Genomic DNA, 21,667 nt, shown 5'->3' with positions numbered 1-21,667 from the left:
AATCTTCTATATTAACTTGAGTTTGGCTTATTTAAAACTCTTAAAATGAGTTATGTTTTAATCGATTTAGCCCTAATTTAGCCAAAATTCAGCCCATTATTTGATTAGATTTCAAATTTAGGTTCAAAAGTTTGGTCAAAATCTATTTTTAAGGGCTCAAATGAATTAAGTTTGAATAAATGTGAAATTTTATATATTAAAACCCTTGATTGACTTTATAATTCTGAAGTTTTAAACTATTTTATTTTAATAAAAGTTATAAATTATTAAATTATTTTATTAAAAAGAATCTATAAATTAAGGAATGCTTTGGTCATTAAAATAGTAATCCTATCCCATTCAATCTACAATCAAACACAAAATAGGATTATTTTTAAATATATCATTTCCAATTCGGAATCAACCACATACTAGATAAATTGAATTATTTATTTGGGATAGACTCAACCTAAGATTAATAATTTGAGGATGAATTATCCTATCTCATCAGATCCGTAAACCAAACGGACCCTAAGGGTTTGATTCGGGTTTTCCCTCTCTCTCTCTCTCACACAAAAAAGGGTTTTGATTCGGGTTTAGGGTTTAGGGGAGTAATTGCAGGCTCGCAGCTTCTCTGGTTCAGCACCAAAACCCGTTCTGAAGTGGGGGAAAAAAGGGGAAAAAAAAAGGAAAAGAAGAAAAAGAAAAGGAAATTTGTCTTCGCCTTCTTCTTCTTCTCCTTTACCCTTGTCCTGCATAATAAAACTACTCCCTGTTCTTTCCAGGTTCCACCGTCCCCCTCCATCCTTCTCACCGCCTTCCCCTCACGGACCAACAAACCCGACTCCTTCTTTGCCTCGCTTCTTGAATTCTCGTAGGCTACTATCGTCTACACCTCAGCACCATTCAAGCCCGTTTTTTCAGGTTTGTGTCCTCCGTCAATCGCCATCGTCTCTCCAAAATAAGGGCACTGCATCTTAAGAAAAATATTGTCCCTTTTATTAATTGATAAAAAAGATGAAATGTTGTTCATTTTTAATTGGACCTAATTAAATACTAGTAGTGTAAAAAAGGGAAGTATTGTTCATTTTCTTTTTTTCTTTTTGTAGGATTGTTGTGATATTTTATCAAATAATTTTTGGGTTTGAATTGGTTTTCATAATGGTGCTGATATTTGATGTTTGTACAGGACACATGGGGAATAAGAAAAGAGTTTCCAGTTCTTTAGATGAGGTAGACAAGGTACACAAACAAATAGACATAAGTATTGAAAGTAGTGGTGGCTCAGAACCCTTCAAGAAGAGATTGAAAAAGGAGAAAAAGAATGAAGAAGCTAAAGGTGAGAATGATTTTGATGTCCCCTCAACCTCACCTTCTAGTAAGCCCACTTCTGCAAATCCGATGGAGAGAAGAAAGCAAAGGAAAGCACTCGACAAAGTTAGGCATCATGTCGAGGTGGAAGCTGTTAAGACAAACCAAGTGGGCTTAGATTTGAAAGAAAACCCGAGCAAAACAGATGAGGAAGTATCCTCACCTGGTACTAGTGGCGGTACTAGTGTTTTGCCTGAGTTCCATATTGGGGTATTTAAGCACCTGGCATCTGCTGATGCTAGTGTTAGACAAGCAGCAGCAGAGACAATGGTAATGGAGCTGCAGGCTGTTCAAAAAGCATATGACAAGCTTGAGAACAAGGAGGGTGTAGAGGGTGGACTAAAGTTGGAAGCTGATAAAGATGATGGATTGAATAGTTGTGCCCCCTCAGTGGGATATGCTGTCCGGAGGCTTATTCGTGGTGTTTCATCATCTAGAGAGGTTCATGTCCTTCCGTTTGTTTCATATTTTTTTGGAGAATCTGGTAGCAGCAATGATGTTTTTAATTATGTATGATGCGATATTTAATACAGCTACTATGAAGATTGTGATTTTGTCTTTTGCACTGCCTATCTTCTATGAAAACAAATCCTCTTCTGCATGCATTGGCAATACATGATAATCGTGATGCATGGTACAATATAAAATTTGCTCCTGTTGACCTTGAGGTTGACTGTGATATTCTTTTTCTTCTGGGAGTGAGGCTGCATAGAGCAACACTTACTAGTTGATACTGTTTTTTGAGCTTCTTGCTCTTTCTATTGCCCATAAACTGACATACCTTAAGGAAGAATCTTATAGTTGAATAAGTGACACCCCCCTCCCAATCTCTCAACTTTTATGTTGAGGGTAAGAAACTAAACGTATTTGGAGCACTTTGTGCATGTGTTGAATTCCCTGTATGCTGAATTTGTGCATGTGTTGCATGTTTAATTTTAGCGCCATTCTTAGACTCTAGAGTAGACATAAATATCCGTAATAGTCCAAATAGCCCAACTTGTACACGCACTGAACAGAAAAAATCTAATGGAACTTCCATAAATCTGATTTAAACTTGTTAATTTTTTTTTGGGGGCTTAGATGAAATTCTAGTGGCTCTATCCACCATGTCTGACAAATACAGATTTAATTGTTTCAGCTACTATGTTGGTTTTGCTTGTCGCATTAATACTGAGACATGCTCTGCTATACAAAATAAGTTATGCTAATAGCTAACTATGTGCCATTCTTGATTGCAGTGTGCAAGACAAGGATTTGCTTTAGGTTTGACTGTTCTCGTTGGTGAGGTTCCTAATATTAGAGTTGATTCACTATTGAAGCTAATTGTTGATTTGTTGGAGGTCTCTTCTTCAATGAAGGGTCAGGTGGGTATTATACCTCTGTTCTTTGGTATCTTGACGCAGTTTCTTTTTTCATTTATAAAGTCATGTGGCGGTGTCACAGGAAGCAAGGGACTGCCTCTTGGGTCGGTTGTTTGCTTATGGAGCCCTTGCACGATCAGGAAGAATAACTGAGGACTTTTCGAACAAGAATACTCCATACATCAAAGAATTTACAAGTTCTCTCATCTCTCTTGCAGCCAAAAAGCGGTACTTGCAGGAACCTGCAGTCTTAGTTATGCTGGAATTGGTTGAAAAGGTACTTTATAATTGTAACAGTCTCCAGAAAATGGATAAAAATGATTCTTTTCAATACTGTGAGGGATGTATCTTTTTGCGTTGCCTTTGGAACATGTTATGCATCTAGATGCTAAATTATTGACTTATTTAGGGGAATGATGATCTGATAACTAGTAGGCTATGATACTTCTGTTGGATGTTCAAGTTTGCAAAATGAAGTAAATGGGCGCTCTATGCATACATAGTGCATAATACTTCCACTCTTGCTTGGTCTTGGAAGTGATACTTGAATAGAGGTCAACCATTCAGTTATGTAAATTTGTTTTACTTTTACCTATTTTGATCCTGTCATTTTGTAGCTGCATCAAGTTGCTCCTACGCTTAGCCCAAGTTAATTGACCTTCACAAATGTCATTCAATTTCATTGAAGAGTTTGAATATCATATGTAAACAAAAGATTTCAAGCATGCTGTTGTACAGACTGAATTGTTGGTTATTTGAGAAAGATCAGAGATTTTCTGTTTTTAGACTGTTATTTTTGTTTTTCTGTTTCTCCAGACATTTAGCTCCATAATGTGATTTAGGGATCTTTGGCATGCATCTAAACTCTTTGACATATGTGTTAAATATTCAGTTACCTGTCAAGGCCTTGTTAGATCAAGTTCTTGAAGCTCCAGGACTTCAGGAATGGTTTGAAGGTGCAACTGAAACTGGGAGTCCAGATGCCTTGCTTCTGGCACTTAAAATGCGTGAAAAGGTTGGCTTTGATCATGGAGTATTTGTCAAAATTTTGCCTTCTGAATACAGCACCAGCAAGCTTTTCTCTGCTGACTATCTCTCGTCAGTTGCAAATTGCTTAAAGGTGGTTGAAGTCATCTTTCTTCTTACTAATATTTGAGTGAAAGCAAAATGGTGGAATATATCATGGTACTACTATGTTGTTATTTGCAGGAGTCAACATTTTGCCAGCCTCGCGTTCATAGTGTCTGGCCTGTTTTGGTAAATATTCTCTTACCTGATATTGTTTCACAAGATATGGATTCTGCATCAACCCTTAACTCAGCTAAGAAGCACAAAAAAGGTCGTAAGGGCAGCTCAGCTGAAGACGATATTGAGAAGAATCTTCGGTGCTTTTGTGAAGTAATTATTGAAGGGTCACTGTTAACATCGTCTCATGACCGAAAACACTTGGCTTTTGATATTCTACTACTGCTTTTTCCAAAGCTTCCCTCTTCTTGTGTCCAAGCTGTGTTATCTTACAAACTTATTCAGTGCCTTGTGGATATTCTATCTACAAAAGATTCCTGGCTTTACAAAGTTGCTCAATTTTTTTTGAAAGAATTGTCGCGGTTGGTCAAGAATGATGATGGCAAAAGAGTTGAAGTAATTGTGGCCCTACAGAAGCATAGCAATGGGAAATTCGATTGCATTACTCAGACAAAGACAGTTAAAGTTTTGATGTCAGACTTTAAGTCTGAATCAGGTTGCTTATTGTTTGTTCAGGAATTAGTTAACATGTTTCTGGATGAAGGACATGCTTCAGAGGAACCGTCTGATCAGAGTCAAACAACAGATGACAACTCAGAGATAGGTTCAATTGAAGATAAGGATTCTGTTGGTTTAACAGGAACTTCGGACTTCTTGAAAAGTTGGATTGTAGATTCTCTCCCGTATGTTTTGAAGCATTTAGAGCTGGATCCAGAAGCACGGTTCCGGGTGCAAAAGGAAATTATGAAGTTTCTGGCTGTTCAAGGGCTTTTCTGTTCATCTCTTGGTACTGAAGTGACTTCTTTTGAGCTACAAGAAAAGTTTAGATGGCCTAAATCTGCAATTTCAAGTGCTCTTTCAAGGATGTGCATTGAGCAGGTTGAGTTGCTGCTTGCGAATGCTCAAAAAGGAGAGGGACCTCATGCAGCTGTAGGAGGCCTTGAGTCAAACGATCTTGGCTCTTATTTTATGCGGTTCCTCAGTACTTTGTGCAACATCCCTTCAGTTTCGTTGTTTAGGGTTCTCAATGATGATGATGAAAAAACATTTAAGAAACTGCAGGCTATGGAAGCTCAGTTGTCAAGAGAGGTATTCCATCATCTGGCTCATGTTGTGCTTGAAGTTGTTGAGAGGCTTGTTTCTTTCTATTTATTGTTTCTCATGTCTCTTTTCCTTGGTGGATTATGATAATCGCCCGCCACCAGCACTTTTCTCCACCTAGATATGCTTTTTAGCCTTTCTTCTCTTTGGTAGAGGCAAGGGGATTTTGTTCAATTTAGTGCTTGTTATTGTCCATTTCCTTCTTGAATGCTGATATACTTTTCTATTTAATTCTGGCCCTTTCCTTCCCCACCTTACTGTTTTTTAAGTGAGCTTTTTTAGTGGTTTTTTTGTTGTGTTGGGGGGGGGGGGAGTTGGGGGTGTGTGGGCAGTGGCTTTTGGTGGGATGTTTTGATCGTGTAAAATTGTAAGCTTAGTAGTTGCCTAAATTACTTTTGATCCAATGGTTTAGCTATGTTATGCATAAAATCCTATTGAAGTGCTTGTTCTGATTTGATCATATGCAGTTTGCCTCTGCAAATAGTTCCACTAATCTTTTTATTTACAATGGTGACAGGAGAGGAACTGTGGGCTAAGCATGGACGCCAACAAATTACATGCTTTGAGGTACTTACTCATACAGTTGTTGCTTCAGATTCTACTTCGACCTGGGGAAGTCCATGAGGCTGCAAATGAACTAATCATATGCTGTAAGAGGGCTTTTGGCACTTCTGATCTTCTTGACTCCTCTGGTGAAGATGAACTAAATGGGGATGGTACACCTGATATAATGGATGTACTTGTGGATACAATGCTTTCACTGCTGCCACAGTCGTCAGCTCCTTTGCGCTCTGCTATTGAGCAGGTGGGTGGCAGAACAGAGTATTTCATTCCTTAGCTTTTGTCTGTTTGACTAGTAAATGTCCATCACCAATTTTTTGGTAATGTTTCACAAGCTGTTGATAATAAATAGAGCTAATAAATAAGGTTTTTGAAGTTTTGACTTGCTGTAGTTTGTCGTGTATGTGTTTTGAATCTGATTTTTTTTTTTATACTTTTCCTCAGTGTTTAAAATCTCAATGTATGGAATTTGTTTTTATCATGTACCATACATGTCGAACTTATAGCTAGTTTGTGAGTTGAGGATAGAAAAGAAAAGAAGAGAAAGGGTAAGTTATGAGAGAAAAGAAAGGATAAGAAAAAATTTTGTATGCTTCCATTAGTTTTCCTTCGCTTTCCGCCCGTTTTGGTCAGAAAAAATTTTGTACTGTAGCAGCGCTTGGCTTCCCTTCAAGATCCGTCCGTTTCTTTTCTTTTCCGTCTTACTTAAATGTCCCAAACGTAGAAAAGTCCACCTTTCCCTTCCTTTCTTTTCTATTCCTTTGAAATCTGAACTCCCAAACTAGCTATTAGTCTTTGTGTGAGAAATTCAGTTGAGGAAAGAAACTATACGTTTCTTTTGTCGTCGGTATTGGTTATTAGTCATTTGTAGTGCCAGTTAAGCGTGAGCTTACCAAGAGTGGCATCTCAACAATTCATATTCAGAAGTTTCTTTCCCTGCATTCCAAAGTGGTCTTAGTTGGACTGGGCACGCACTAAGAAAGAGTTTAAAAAATCTTGGAGTTCAATAAATGGAAAACATGTGGGGTCCATATTAATTAGCTGAAATCTACAGTGATGCTGGAGAGCATGTGGGTATACTTTTTAAGTGTGGAAAGTATTTAAGAGTGGAATCTCACTGACTCATATTTATATATTTTTGTCCCTGCATTACAAATTGGTTTTACTTTGACTTAGCATGGGTATTATGAGAGTTAAAAACATTGAGCTGGTCAAGAAGTGGAAAACATGTGGGGTCCATATTGATTAGCTGAAATTTAAAGTGATAAACTTGTGAACATGTGGGGTCACTTCATTTCTTTGTGTCAGTTTCCAAGTTTCCATGTAAGAAATTTTTTTTTTTTGTTGGGAGGGACTAAAAACTCTAGGAAGACGGTCAATTTGAATGGGAGGGAAATACATATGTCAGAGGCAAGGAGAGATGAGATCAACAGTACAGTATCTTGTGGTTGTACAAGATTTTGATTCTTTGGTGGCTGTTTGTAAATGGTTGTAGTTGTTGAAACAAATGATCACTGTCATCTTGTACTTTGGTGAACAGGCATTTGAAATCATTCATGTTCTAACAAAATCATGTTTGTTAAGCTTGAATTTTTGATTGGTCCACTTCCAAATATCTTATGTGGATATGACTCTTGATGACGGTGTTCTCTGAACTGTATGTTAAATGCTACTTTTGGATTTCCCAATATTTAAATGGATAACTGTTAAGAGTATTCAAATTTTTTTCAGGTTTTCAAATATTTCTGCAATGATGTCACAGAAGATGGACTGATGCGGATGTTACGGGTGATAAAGAAAGATCTGAAACCAGCTAGACATCATGACACTGGCATTGAAGATGAAGATGATGATGAGGATGATCTTCTTGATATTGAAGAAGCCGAGGAATCAGATGAAGCTGAGACAGGTGAAACAGCTGACAGCGATGAGCAGACAGATGATTCTGAGGCAGTGTGCCAAGTTGAGGCAGCAGGCAACGAACTTCCTGAGAATTCTGATGATTCGGATGGCGGGATGGATGATGATGCAATGTTCAGAATGGATACTTATCTGGCACGTATTTTTAAGGAACGAAAAAACCAAGCTGGAGGTGAAACAGCTCAGTCCCAGCTTGTACTATTTAAACTCCGTGTTCTCTCTTTGCTGGAGATTTACCTACATGAGAATCCAGGCAAGTATCTGTTGCTAGATTGGGTTAACATTTGTTGCAAATCTTTTCACTATGGGCATTGAGGTTATTTTGTATTTGTCAATAACTATAGTTTTGAAAACAAAAGGAATGAAAATCATAGATAATGGATCAACATCTATCTAGCATTTAGCCTAAATTAAATCTCAAGTTACTTTTGAACATGTTTGAAACCTGAGAATAAGGATAGGTATACACATTATATTTAATTTTGACTCTGTGTTTGCCTGTCTATTGGATAACCTAACAATTACTTTTAATTTCAGTTTCCTGGTAACTCAAGAATGATATTCTGTGTGCCTATAATAATAATGATAAAAGATTTTTGTCTGCCTTCCCATTTGCTTTGCTTTTTCTTTACTGCTTTCGGGGTAAATAATGGTGATTAAGTCTGGCAACCTTTAATAGCCATTGTAAGGTTTACCTTGCACAATATATGTACATGGTTAAGAATCTAGTAATATAAGGAAGCTAAAAACAATCAATTGCAGTTCATCATTTTGCTTCCCATGTTGCTTTTGTTTCATTGTTCTTATACTTTGACTATCTTCATCCTTCTTTCTTTTCTATTTTTGAGTCAATTTCGTGTCTGCTCTTTTTGTATTCTTTTAAACGGCATATGGTCCTATAACTTTTATTGCTAGATAGTATGGCCTGAATGAGTGAGATGGAGAATAGGGCTAAACCAAATAAAGGATTTTCCTGTTCTTGCATTGGAAGAGAACATTGCATTATTAAGTCAAAGCATATCTTGGTTGGGATTTGAGAGGAAGGAGACTTTATCAAAAAATGAGCTAGAGTTAAAGAGTATTGTTCCCAAGGATTCCGACAAAAATAATTAAGACAGTAAGGCGACATGCTTGTGATTAGATTATACAGTCACAAGGTATATCTCTGGCATTTGCCAGTGTGCATTAGGGTAGGTTATTTTGAAATAGTAAACATGCATTAGAAGGATCTTTAACTTTTCACTATTTCTAAATTCTCTTGCTGTAGGTAAGCCACAGGTGTTAAAAGTGTTATCAAACCTGGCTCAGGCATATGTAAATCCTCATACTACAGAGGGTAGTGAGCAGCTTGGTCAGCGTATCTGGGGAATTTTGCAAAAGAAAATATTTAAAGCCAAGGAGTATCCAAGGGGAGAGGCCGTGCAGCTCTCTGTACTTGAATCTCTTTTAGAGAAAAACTTGAAGTTAGCAGCAAAACCATTTAAGAAAAAGAAATCAGGTTCCAGTACATCGAGTAAGAAACACACAGCCTCATGGAATCGACACAAGATGGTTACTGCACTTGCTCAAAATTCAACATTTTGGATCCTTAAAGTTATGGATGCAAGAAATTTCTGTGTGTCAGAATTGCAAAGGGTTTTTGACATTTTCAAGGGTATGTTGGCATCTTATTTTGATAGCAAAAAATCCCAAATTAAATCTGAATTTCTGAAAGAGATATTTAGAAGAAGACCATGGATTGGGCATAATCTGTTTAGCTTTCTGCTGGAGAAATGTGGTACCGCAAAGTCACAGTTTCGGCGAGTTGAAGCTCTTGATCTGATAGCCGAGGTACTGAAATCCCTTACTACTAACGCTGATGACAGTAGCCAGCATTCACTGGTGAAGATTATGAAGAGCAATCTTCAGCAGTTATGTAACCTGATTAAGGTGTTGGTGACAAATATGCCAGAGAAGCAGTCAAGAAGGGCTGATGTGCGGAAGTTCTGTAGCAAGGTCTTCCAGACTTTAACTAACCTAAACTTGACCACGTCATTTCTTAAAGCATTGGAATCTGATGCCCGTGCTGCTTGTGAATCTCAACTTGGTGATGTATTTCTTGCTTTTGTGAAGCGGTGACATGGGGGGTACTAGCGGTACGAGGTGGCGGTTCACTGCTTCTTGGTGGTTATCTGGTCCTGCCTCACTGATCACAGAGCTCTTTGTTATCATTATTTGTCATGTTAGCAGAGGAGAGAGCACGGTCGTTATGGTCATAAAAGGACCAGTCAATTTTGGGATATTGCAGTTGTGTATTTAAATGGTTTTTCCTTTGTGGTCTTAATTTTCAGGTTACTTACTGGAATTGAAACGCGTAATACTCTCTCCCATCCTCCTCCTGTTTTATAAACCTCTACCTCGTCAATGAGCGGGTCGGTCTTGGTTCTCTGTAACTTGCAGTTTAACTTGAATGCTGGGGACAAAGATCAGTTAAATTAAATAGCATGCAAATTTGCACTTTTGATTTGCTCGGAATTCCCATATGAAAGGGCCGGGCCAGCTGCACCCCTATTATGTTCTTATGCATGATGCCTTTTTTATTATTCATTAAATAGAACAAATAGAAAATGACAATCAAAACCATAAGCTTTTCATTAATCAATTCACGCAAACAGCCAAATAAGGCAGGCCAATACACCATCCAATGCTGCTAATCTGCTTCACTGATTATCCAATTCCATATTTCTCATCGACCCCTTGAATCGTTTCCTTTTTACTTTTCCATCGACGCTATTTTCTGCTCATGCTACCAGAAAATACCACCACAGCGGCAGTCTTGAAGAGAGCACACCGGAATGTGGCCAATTTTTTTTTTGCCATGTACAAGGATATGATCGAAATTGCTGTCTAATTAGTAGGCTGGATATGAGCACGGCCAGAATTTAGGGAAAGCTTGTTTTATACAATTCAATCAATCTGAGTTTTGAGTTGCATGTACTCAAAATTTTAACTCCTGATCACTAATTCTTGTGACCAGGCACTTGGGAAACTACATAGAAGCATAATGCAATTTGCTAGTGCGCAAAATGTCTTATCCCCACAGCAATAAAACTGAGACAGATCAAAGCTATATTAGAGCGGTAAAACTGTACAGGGGGGCATCTCAACTACCTACATTATCTTATCATTCACCACCGGTAACCAAAGCCAGTCTCCTCAGACCCAGTGTAGGAGTATAAGACTGCAAGTCAAAACCTAACTACCACTCACTCGTCTTTCCTCAGCCAAAGCTAATCCAATCTTGGGCTTCCCTCTGGAATATACAAGTTGGCGTGATCTTCATGACTCTGCAAAATTTGATCAAAATACTTGAGCCCGGGCTTACAAACTCGGCAGAAGTTGGAAGGGTGTCAATGGAGGGAAGGGTGTAAATACCTTCTCATGAAACAACCAACCTGAAAGGAACGAAACCCACAAAGGGAGCAACTACCCAATTCAGCAGTTTTTCCACAACTCGGTTCAAGATTGTGCATCATCAGCATCCGAGTCACTCCCAGAGGAACTACCTGAATCCGAATCTGTACAAAGAGCCTCTAGCTGGTAAACATCCTATACAAACATTCTAAATCCGGGCAACACAGCTCAACCTTAAAAAGTAACACAAGAATCTATACCACTGGAAGAGGAAGAATCACTGCTTGAGCTGCTGGAACTGCTAGAACTACTACTGGCATGGCCATGATCTTGACCAACACCGTCATCTTTCTCAATTTCCACTGGGGGAAAGCTCGTTGCAGGCATGTCATCATCGATGTCCACATCCTCATCACCAGCTTCACCTTTCCTGGGTTTCTTTATTGAATCATTCCTTTCACTAACCGCACCCTGTTGCAACATTTACAATAAAAAAATAAATTCAGCGTTAGTACAACCCAGGAGAAAACAAATGAACAAATTCGAATTCAGAATCCAACATAAGGACGGGTCAGCATATATTACCCCATCAACTTCCGCATTGGAGGTACTTGGTACAGCTGCTGCATTGTTGTTATTCATCATCAATGCCTGCCTCTTAGTTTTGCTAACCATCTTCTTCCAATTGGTGACAAATCTATCTAGCTCCCAAAGAGTCTCTGTGTCGAGGGCTTCAATGTCGAGCTCAATTTCATCACCCTCTTGCGCCAAATGCTCATTTCTCTTCCGTATAATCTGCACCAATTGTGGCATTTTCTCCTGAGGTAAACTCTGCAGCCCAATTCCAAGCTTATGCTTCTCCTCCATACTCATCTCTCTCTTATTCGGATCCTTAGCCCTTGGCTTCGGCTGCTTCGTCATTGCCGCTCTTACAGCTGTCTGTGATGGCATCGCAGGAGGAGCCCTCACTGGAGAAGGGGTTGGTACTGGGGATTGTGATTTTGGAGGATTCAAGGGAGGTGGGGGATTGGAAGGGGTCGAAGCACTAGAATGAGCCTGCATTCTCTCCTGCTTCTTTACAACAGGGCTAGATTTTGGTTTTTTTGCCCTTTCTGGTGTTGGAATGTGATTCCAAGAACTTCCCTGCAATTCTTCTACCAAACCACCAAAACCACTGCCGCCACCACCAGAAAACCCCCTACGATTACCAATTTTCTCCTCGATCGGCCTGAACAATTCCTCAAATCTGGCCAGAAGAAACTCAGCCCAGCCATGGACTTGATCCGTTTTAGGGTTATACAACAGAGAATTATTGAAAGTCAACCGCACGTCCGCTGCAAATTCAGCAGGGGAAGGATATTTGGCCATATTTGATTTCACAGACCCCAAATCCATGGGCCTTTTCACAATTTGATGATAATCGTGAAGCCCTAAATTGACTGCATCAACAGGTGCATTAAATATCCAGCCGTTCTTATGTTTCATCAGCTTCGTCAAAATCTGCCTACATTCCTTCATCAAACCCTCATTATCCACGCTATTGCCAGCATTCCCGACGGGTGCCCTATCTATGCAGTTGGGAAATCTTTTCGGATCTTTATTGGATCCTACAGGAATTGGCCTTTTATTGCCAGGCAGTTTCTTGGATTTTCCGTGAGATTTGGGATTGTGAGCGCTGTTGCAGCCGCTGAAATGACCGGACTCTATTCGATCTCGCAAGTTTCGGATCTGCTCCAGCTCAGAAAGCAGGCGTTTCCGCAGCTCCGACAGCTCGCTTTTGGTATAGGACGTGACGTTGTACGTCATATACCGGCCATGGTTGAATCCGTTTCGGTTGATTTCAGTTGTTGGAATTTGATTGAAAGAGTAGGCATCGTCGGACGCCGTCTGAGTAACGGCCGGCGAATTGTCGTGGTTCTGACGGGCGCCGCCGTTGACTGCTTGAGGGTGAAATTGCTTCTGCTTCTTCTTAGGGTTAGGGTTAGGGTTAGGGTTCAAGTAAGGTAATTTCCCCATGAATCCGCCACCAGATTGCGCCCAGCTCGATTCATTGCCGCTGGCTAAGACGGCGGAGGCCATGACGTGCACCGGCGTACGGCAGATCTCCGGGGGATTCGATCCCTTTCAAGTTGTTCGAAAAACATGTATCTTACAGAGCGTCTGCTCCACGCGCTCGACGAAATTTCCCGGCAAATCCTCCTCCGGTCACCGGCCTCCGGCAGCTATTCCGGCTAAAGGGATCTGGATGAATTTGTCGTGTGGAGGAAAATAGAAGTGGATGCCAAAGGAGGTGTGTAGAGGCTAGGGTTTGGATGGATTGAGCGAGGAATGAGAGAGGGAGGGCAAGGCTTCTTAAAGGCGATAAGATCTACCCGTGAGATTTTCGGGCAGGATTGGGACCTTAGATGTAATTGTGATTGTTGATCCAACGGTGCACGTGAGTTTGTTTGCTGTCCGAGGGGGGTGCCCGGGATATCTGGCATATACGGTGGAGATGATAGGAACAGAACACGTGGAGGAACATATGGCGTTGGATAGAGAGGTTTCCTGGAAGAGAGGGGTGCGGTATATTAATTGAGTTTGAAGTGAATTTGGGTCGCATGTGTCCAGAATTTAGGGTTTTGTGGAAGAAACCCAACACACCCCATGCCCTCCCTCCCTCGCTCCCTCTGGGGGACCCGCGGGATGCTGAAATGGGGCCCAAGCGCAGGTGACGTGGAATTGGAGGTAGAAGACGTGAAGTAGAAGCAAAACGCGCATTCGCATGTGGGCAGCTGTCGACGTGTCAGGGAAGATCGTGTCAAACCCAGGGGCATCTTAGGAAAGTGACGACAGCGTAAACGTTAAATTAACGCCGAACGTCGTGAGACCTTGATTCCGCTTCTACCCTCGGAAGGTTCCTTTTCCCCCCTCCCTTTTAATGGTCCCTCTAATGGTCTTTCCCGTATGGTTACTACAAACATGTTTTTGTTTTCAATAACCACATGCACATATTTTAGACGAAACAAAAACATCATTCTGTACACATGTCACCGTTTTAATTGCAAAATTTTAGATAAACACATGTACATACTTTAGACATGTTGGTGATCTAGTAAGGCCCGTTTCAATTGCAACTTTTTTTATTCTTTTTTTTTTTTAAGAAAAACATACCATGATGATGATGTGACATACATAAAGTGAAAAATTTTAAAAAAAAGATGATTAAAAAATATATCGAAAGAATTTTTCTCACAATCTAAAAAAAGTCTGAATTTTGTTTATTTGTAAAATGTTACGTGAAAAAATAAAAGTAACCTGTTTTTTTTTTTTTTGCATGTTATCATTTTTTTCCACGCAAATAGCGCATTGATTTAGTGATTTTTATTTTTATTTTATGAGAAGCCTTGAGGACATACTTAGACAAAAGAAAAGATTATCCCAATCAAAATTGAAATAGCCTTGGAAGAGGTTATCCAATTTTAAGGTCATAAGAAGTTAAGATATTTAATCTATCAAATTAATAAGAATAATTATACTTATAATTATCAGTGTTGATATTAAAATAAATTTGTCACTTATACAATACTAAAAAAAATGATGACTCTACTTTTATTGATTACAACATATATACTAACAAATTCTAATTTCTAAAAACTATTAGCGAAGCTATTACTATCATTATTACGTAAGTATATTTGAATAGTATATTATTTAGAATAATTACCGTAACACTTTTTACAACTGATATGTGTGACCATTGAAATAGAGCAAATGTCTTCTTTTTTTAATAATGCAGGTAAATAATTTTTAGGCAAATGGTTCCTATCCACACACGCAATGCTGTTGTTACCTTGGTAAATCAGAAAAATCAACTCTCCTAATAGAACGAATGCTTTTTTTTTTTTGAGAAAAAAAAAAAAAGAAAAGCAGAGAAAAGCGCTGTGTGTCCATTTCGCCGGTATACATACATAGGCACATAAAATAAAAAAACGTTGAATAGAAAATGAGAGAAAAGTAAAAGAAGGCAACTAGTTGTTGAAAAAGGCAAAGTTGGGAATTCACACGATACAGCAGGCGTTGCCGTAGCTTTGCCCACGTGTGTCCCACGATTGACAACCGAAATCAACTCTGGCATCACACTTTAAACTAGCATACATAGGAGTATTTTATTTGTGGACAAGTATTTTTTTTTTAATTGAAAGAAAAAAGGTGACGGTATAAAAAGAGTTTATATATATATATATATATATATATGAGGACCCAGAGGCAGAGACAGCTCCAATCAGGACGGACACTTCCCTCTATTAAAAGCAGATCTCATCTCGTGTCTAAGATGAAAGATGATACTCTATCTATGTGATTTCCTCCTCCGCTGTCACTTCATCGAGTCTCTTTCCGCGCTCCCGTGGAAATGCCGTGGAAGCCAAGCCCCGACGAGCTTTCCCTTCCAGATCCCTTCTTCTTCTTCTTCTTAAGGAATATTTTCGATCCAGAGGGAGGCACCACACATCCATCGTCTGCAGAAGAAACCTTAAACCAATATCCGCAGAATTTGAGGTATGGCGCCCTGATTCAGCTCTGAATTCCAAATCTAATTAATTACCATATTTGTTCTTTCAAATCTTTTGGAACCACTTTTTTTTTTTTTTTTTTGGCCTTTTTGGGACGGCCTGGAGGAATAAACACTAGTGAAAAAGCAAGGCAGAAGTGGCACTAGTAAAAGTTCTGCTGCTACGTCTCTAAGAATTTGCACCATGACTAGTCAAATGACTCCAAACAGCTGCAGATTACTGGTTTTCGTTTTGATTGATTGATTTCTTCTCAATAAATTTGGGGATGAAAGATCATTGAAAATTAATTTTAAACGAAATTAATAACCAACAAAGAAAACGAGTTAAAATGACGGGCGTTCACTTCATATCCTACTAATCAGGTAGTGTAATCCTCTGTTTACTTCAAGTTCGATCAAAGGTTTTTTTTTTCTTTAAAAAATAAAAGTCATTGGTTGAACCGACTTTCATGAAATATTAAAATATTTCTAGGAGGAGGTGCTGTCAGCTGGACCAAATAGACAAAAACAAGCCTAACCACAAACAAGACCCCACCACCACAAGCTTAAGTTAGAACTATTTTCTGCCGTCTCATTTGGAGGCCGGACGGCCGGCTACTTTGAATTTGAAAAGCCAAAAATATGAATCAGAGTAAGTCGTCTATTCATATCATATCAGAGGCCAATTGTAGCAAAGATCGAGACTCGAGAGCCTCTATTCATGTATATACTAGTAATTCAAGACAAGGATCATCTCGTTTTGCAGATTGGCTTCTTGAGCAGGATGGGGATAGGCATACTTTGGTCTGTCTTATCATTTGACTGCAAAATTGACAGCATCTAGGGGCTGGGGGACGAAGATATTGAACTAGACTGGAAAAACTGAGGAAATGAGATAGTCTTGCTCATTAAAAAAGAAAAGTTCAAGAATAGTGAAAAAGGTGGAAATAGATAGTTTCTGGGCATTGCATGGAGAGGAAGGTTTTGGAAGGCTCTATCCGGAACCAGAAACACAGGAGATCCTGAACTCCCGTAGAATCGGAACAAAAATAGCCGCAGAGGCTACAAGACACTGGATATTCCCGCAGTCCCTCCTCTGTTAAGGTGCCATCTGGGGCGGCTGTGCACACGCGGCAAAATAAGGTGCAAAAGTAGCAGAAATCCGAAGGGGGATCAAAAAGGTGCAGAGGTTTTTGTACAAAGTACTACGTAGTATTTATTAGAGCTGCTTCTCCAAGAGTTCAAGTTGGAACTTTCAAGTCTGTCGGGGAGCAAACGATTGAAGGCGATCCATCCATACGCGATATCAATTGGCCGGCCCCCTTTTCCAAGCCGTAATCGCAAGCCACGATTATTCTTAATTTTGACAGTAACTGCACCTCCGGTTCCGCGCGTCCAAGCCGACAAAAGCGCCTCAAATTTATATAGATATAGATTTTCTCTTCGAGCAGGTGGTTGTTGGCGTATAAATTTACGCCTATGCCCATGATTATTGTGCATTTTAATTATAGCAAATATGCTACGACTAGCATCAGTTAATAATTCTAACAAAAATAATAAATATAACGTTAAAACAAGCATTAACGGAAGGAAGGAAAATACTAAATACAAATAATTACATTGACAATCCTTCTTAGTCAAGAAGGTGAGTTTATTTTTATGAGACCAACATGGGATGGTTCTTGAGGAGTCATTACTATATTGAGCATAATAGATTTTTTGAGTGAAGATTCTATAACAATCGGTGAAAAAGGGCATCCATCCACAGGACCGAATCACAGCTCTCTTCCCGCGAGATCATGCCACTACTTTTTGTGAGTGCCTTGGATTCTTTTCTTGTCAAGGCGGGTTATCGAGATTCTTAAGCGTAGTGATTACTGATTCAACGTTACAAACTCGCAGAGGATCTTAGTCGTGACAGGTCGGTTTCTTTGGCACCAACTTGGGTAAAGTGGTACTAGTGTATATTTGAGCTGATCAGAAAGAGAAAATGACACCCATAATTATTACCTCTTCTCTTCTTTCTTTTGGGAGCATTTACTTGGCCACGACTGCTTGTCATATGAACATACATATATATATATATACACACACACACACACAGAGATAGTAGTGAATACTTTGTCACAACCAAAATAGGGGGCTGGCCAAGGATTGATCCCTAAAAATGCAGAGCAACACAGAGAAATAAAGGTACATAAATGAGTATGAGTTCGTAGCAGCACAAATTAAAGTCTTTACGCGACTTAGATTTATTTTTCTTCTGTCTGGTCTAGAAGAAAAAAGAGAAGTAAACATAAGATTCGGGCCAACCAGGAACAACTGTGAAATCACAATCCTGGCTAGGTCACGAAGATAACAGAGGGATCGCAGCAACACTCGTCCAGCAGAAAACAGCAACATAAAGCCGCAAGGCTGCAGAATATGTATTGCACACACGAAATCAATCCACATCCCTATTATCTAGATATAAAACACTAGTGTAGTAAATTTGATCATTCCCATAAATGACCCAAAAGAAAAAAAAAAACAAACTGAAAATGTTCAGAAAACAGAGGAAGGTTATCTCCCGGACGCGTACCATCCCTCGAGAAAACCAGTCCCTTTCTTAGGTGGGGGAGCAGCTGTATATTGATACTGGGGTGGTGCCATCACTGGAGGCCCCTGATAATATCCTGTCCCAAGTCCCAACAGTTATGTTCTGAGCTCTAGTAGTATAGCACAGCAAAGATAATATATGAAACTTTTTTGGACTCCACACTTATCGAATTATGTTATGTGGCAGTCCATCACTACGAAAGCATCAGTAGAGTAGAGGACAAATTGAGGACTTTCCGAGAAAGTGTTTTATTTACCTTGAGGAGCGTAGGGATATGCATACTTTGGAGGCTCGCTCATATTGATGAAATAATCAGGCTGCACAAATATATGTGCCAAACGAAACTTGGAAGTATATATGAATCTGCGGGGAAGGGGGTTTTAATTTAAATACAGTAGCCTGTTTTTATCTGCTAGTGCAAACCTTTGGATATATATACATACATACAAATAGCAGAGGAGAGGAAAAGTTTCAGGAGAACAAGGCATTAGATTCTTCTTCTTTCCTGAGGAAAAAGAATCACTTTTGACAAATGGGCAGGAAAAAGAAAGCTCTAGAGAGAGCTGGGTTCAGTTTGAGAATTTAGACCAGAGTTTTTAATTGGACTCCCTCCCAAGCAGCTGTGATGTAATTTGACATTGGGGATTTGTAGAGTACCATCCGATGACGGCCTCCCCAATCAGCGTACGTAAATATAATGTTGGGCATATGGCAAACGTGGCTCAAAGAAATGCAAAAAGGGCCTGTAAATCAATCCCCATATGCTTATCCTTTACTTGCATTCTAGTCCAAAGCATATATTTGACTATTTCCCCGCTCCTTTATCTTCGTGAAATTCCAATATTGAACTTTCGGCTCCAGTAGTGAAACGAGGAATTCGACATTTTTTTTTTCCAATGGTCCTTCTCTGTCTAAAATTTGAACTAGCTTTTTTGCTTTCGGTTTTGGATAAAAATCAAAGAAGGGATTCAACACGGATTTAAGTTCCGCTTGAGAAAAATTCAGTGTGATATATAAATATTTCAATTCAAACTCTTCCAAGTATTTCTCAAAGAGAAAATTATTCCCGAAGCATAACCAAGAGAATGACAGCCATCAGCTAGAGCTGTAATCGAATCAAGCTACTCAAAAACTTGATTCGGACTAGGGTTGACCAAGCTCGATAAGCCGAGCAAGTCGACTCCGAATATTTAGATGCAATGTTCAAAGGCTCAACATCGAGCTTTTTAATTTTAATTTTTTAATATATTGTTATGAAATGTTTCAGCTCGTATAAAATTTTTTAATGGGCAATAATATTTTTTTGCTCAAAAATTGTCAAGCAAAATTAAATTTTCTGACTCGAACTCGATAAGTCTCGCATGGATTCGAGCCAATGTGAGTCGAGTTCGAGTTCCAATAATACTACTCGCTCGAGCTCGAGTTCGAGCATTCCTCTTATATGTCGAGTTGAGTTCGAATATGGCGATACTCGAGTTCAACTTGAATCGATTACATCTCTACTATGAACTATCATCAACTTGATCACATCCCTGCAATGAGCTAACTTCTTGATTTAAGTTCCGTTTGACAAAAATTTAGTGTGATAGAATACTTCAATTCAAACCCTTCTAATAAGTGTCTCTCAAAGTTGTATGATTGACTGGTGTCGGAGTTGAAAATTATTCCCGGCCGAGCCATGACCAGGAGAATGGCAGCAATCAGAATGGAGGCCCAGCTATGAGCTAACGTCAACGTTGGAAGATTTTTCAGAAGAAGAAACGGGCGGGAATGGACACACTAGAATATGCACGAAATCAATCAATTTTATTCATCAGTACTTGGTGGTGGTACGGTATATTTCTTCAGTTCTTTGTTTCTTAAGATTGGCAAGCAATCAAGATGTGGTGCATGATCCGATATTCTGATATTAAACATCCTTTGCTTTTGGTTTTTGATGTTGCGGAGGCGAAATGCATAGACTTCGAGCTATGGATATATATTAAAAATTAACTTTTGATATTTAAGATTTCCTCTCCGGATACAATAGTTGCTTCTTCTAGCCATTCAGAACAGGTATCCGTCAGAAACGTTCGAGCGGGGCAACAACCGGAGGAGAAACGGCGCAAACGGGCCTCTCCGATTGAATTCGGTCTTAGTTGGCATTGGAATAATCACAAAGTTTTATAAGAGCTTATTACATCAAATATATTATAGTATAGAGGAGGCAGTCCTCTTCAATTCCCTTGTGGGGATAGTGTTCTTGGGAAAATGAATAATCATGGGGATTTTTAGAACTCTTCTATTGCCGCCAGCCAGCCAGTTTTATGATATGAATCCTGAATCTGAATGCCACAATTGGGTTGGAGGCGGAAATTATGCCCCGTTTACAGAGATTCCTTTTCGGAAACAACATATACACCGGTGCAGGAAAGCTGTCAAATCCAAAACCACGAGAAATGTGAATCTTCTAAATTAAAAATTGCCAGATGGTGATGGCGGTAATTGGTGCTTGGCTAGCCAACTTTTTAAAAGAAGCGGCTGGCTGGAACACACACGGTTTTCCTGCCCCACACCACACGCTGTACTGTAAGAGATCATAACTAGCACTGGTAGAGTGTTTCTTAATGCTCCCTTGGAATTGATCATTTTTTTTTAAATAAATTTTTTAAATATAATAATATAGTAATATATAAATAAAAATAATATAAAAATATTTCATTCATATAATATATTAAATATTTTAAAAAATATTCTTAATAAAAAATTTTCATTTATACTGCTACAGTAAATATTTTTCAAAAACACTTCCAAAAACAACTAATCTAAACGGAGGGAATAGCGACCTCAAGAGGAATTCCTTTCCACTCTTCTTTTCCAATCACCTTTTTTTGTTGTTGTTTTTATGCCTATTTGCCCTTCTTTGCGGTACGAATGACTTTCACATTTCCAATTCGTGGGATTGGCTTTTTCTTTTCTTTTTTTTTTTGTTGGGGAGGGGGGGGGGGTGTCCTTTCAAGTTGCATTTGTTTGCATTTTATAGATCCAAGACAGTGAGAAAGAATTAATAGTATAGCTTATCTGGAAAAAGACAGCACTCCATTCACAGACAAAAAATTAACAAAAAAACAGTAATTAGATGCACATAGTAGTAAATCATGTGTATATATCGTAATTAGATTCACATACCGTTTGGTCGCATGATCAGCTGAGTTGGACGTTTCTGTCTCGAAGACTAGAATTTTCGAGGCCCAAAACATAACGGGCCTTTCTGCAGATTGTCTGGCCCCCCGTGAGTATTTTGGTTAAATGTTTCATCCTAATTGGATAGAACGGTTTGACAAAAAAAAATAAAAAATAAAAATTGGATAGAACGACTGTGAAATACCCGCTTTGTTCCCAAGTCTCAACATCTATTATACTGATTGTCCAAACAAATGCCTGGACAAAGTTTTAGTCGCGTCGAAGTGGTAAATTTGCTTAATTTGTGATGACGGCCCAAAATGCATGGGCTTTTGATGGTGTCCTTGTGTTTATTCAATTATGGAAAAAGCGAATAAGATTTTGCATCTAATAATCTTTTCAAATTCTCCTATCGCTTTAAGACAAGAGTAATACCCAAGCACG

The 21,667-nt window shown here is 39.0% G+C and overlaps 2 protein-coding genes and 1 long non-coding RNA gene across 5 annotated transcripts; 1 reads left to right on the top strand and 2 right to left on the bottom strand.

Annotated features, from left to right (window-relative positions):
- Nucleotides 1-653: 653 nt before the first annotated feature.
- On the top strand, nt 654-10,077 carry LOC113761680 (rDNA transcriptional regulator pol5). The gene is made up of 9 exons (XM_027304766.1): nt 654-903; nt 1,169-1,791; nt 2,589-2,714; nt 2,794-2,988; nt 3,604-3,831; nt 3,921-5,045; nt 5,575-5,862; nt 7,350-7,791; nt 8,806-10,077. The coding sequence occupies exons 2-9, from the start codon at nt 1,174-1,176 to the stop codon at nt 9,654-9,656; spliced, it is 3,873 nt and encodes a 1,290-aa protein (XP_027160567.1). The 5' UTR covers nt 654-903; nt 1,169-1,173; the 3' UTR covers nt 9,657-10,077.
- A 68-nt stretch (nt 10,078-10,145) lies between these two features.
- On the bottom strand, nt 10,146-13,242 carry LOC113761882 (transcription factor GTE7-like). 3 transcript variants are annotated; one of them, XR_003467164.1, is made up of 4 exons: nt 11,517-13,242; nt 11,192-11,402; nt 10,953-11,095; nt 10,146-10,864 (listed from the first exon to the last, which is right to left on the bottom strand). XR_003467164.1 is itself a non-coding variant. In XM_027305049.1 (3 exons), the coding sequence occupies exons 1-3, from the start codon at nt 13,008-13,010 to the stop codon at nt 11,037-11,039; spliced, it is 1,764 nt and encodes a 587-aa protein (XP_027160850.1). In that variant the 5' UTR covers nt 13,011-13,242; the 3' UTR covers nt 10,146-11,036. The 3 variants fall into 3 exon arrangements, 1 of the variants encoding a protein (XP_027160850.1); XR_003467165.1 differs by having other exon boundaries at nt 10,973-11,095; XM_027305049.1 differs by having other exon boundaries at nt 10,146-11,095.
- A 4,374-nt stretch (nt 13,243-17,616) lies between these two features.
- LOC113760558 lies at nt 17,617-18,674 on the bottom strand. The gene is made up of 3 exons (XR_003467068.1): nt 18,318-18,674; nt 18,044-18,137; nt 17,617-17,877 (listed from the first exon to the last, which is right to left on the bottom strand). It is a non-coding gene; the product is annotated as an uncharacterized LOC113760558 (long non-coding RNA).
- Between the last annotated feature and the right edge of the window lie 2,993 nt (nt 18,675-21,667).

This window comes from Coffea eugenioides, chromosome 2 (assembly GCF_003713205.1).
Source record: "Coffea eugenioides isolate CCC68of chromosome 2, Ceug_1.0, whole genome shotgun sequence".
Taxonomy (NCBI): Eukaryota; Viridiplantae; Streptophyta; class Magnoliopsida; order Gentianales; family Rubiaceae; genus Coffea; species Coffea eugenioides.
The sequence above is the reverse complement of the archived record's forward strand: the minus strand, read 5'-3'. Positions and strand labels throughout refer to the sequence as shown.

Excerpts from the sequence above, each read along its gene's own strand:
- LOC113761680 (XM_027304766.1), top strand. The coding sequence starts at position 1,174 with ATGGGGAATAAGAAAAGAGTTTCCAGTTCTTTAGATGAGGTAGACAAG. Across the intron at positions 5,046-5,574 it reads AAGCTCAGTTGTCAAGAGAG|GAGAGGAACTGTGGGCTAAG; the intron begins GTATTCCATCAT and ends CAATGGTGACAG. Across the intron at positions 5,863-7,349 it reads TGCGCTCTGCTATTGAGCAG|GTTTTCAAATATTTCTGCAA; the intron begins GTGGGTGGCAGA and ends AATTTTTTTCAG.
- LOC113761882 (XM_027305049.1), bottom strand. The coding sequence starts at position 13,010 with ATGGCCTCCGCCGTCTTAGCCAGCGGCAATGAATCGAGCTGGGCGCAA. Across the intron at positions 11,403-11,516 it reads CCAATGCGGAAGTTGATGGG|GGTGCGGTTAGTGAAAGGAA; the intron begins GTAATATATGCT and ends ATGTTGCAACAG. Across the intron at positions 11,096-11,191 it reads TGATTCTTCCTCTTCCAGTG|ATTCGGATTCAGGTAGTTCC; the intron begins GTATAGATTCTT and ends CTCTTTGTACAG.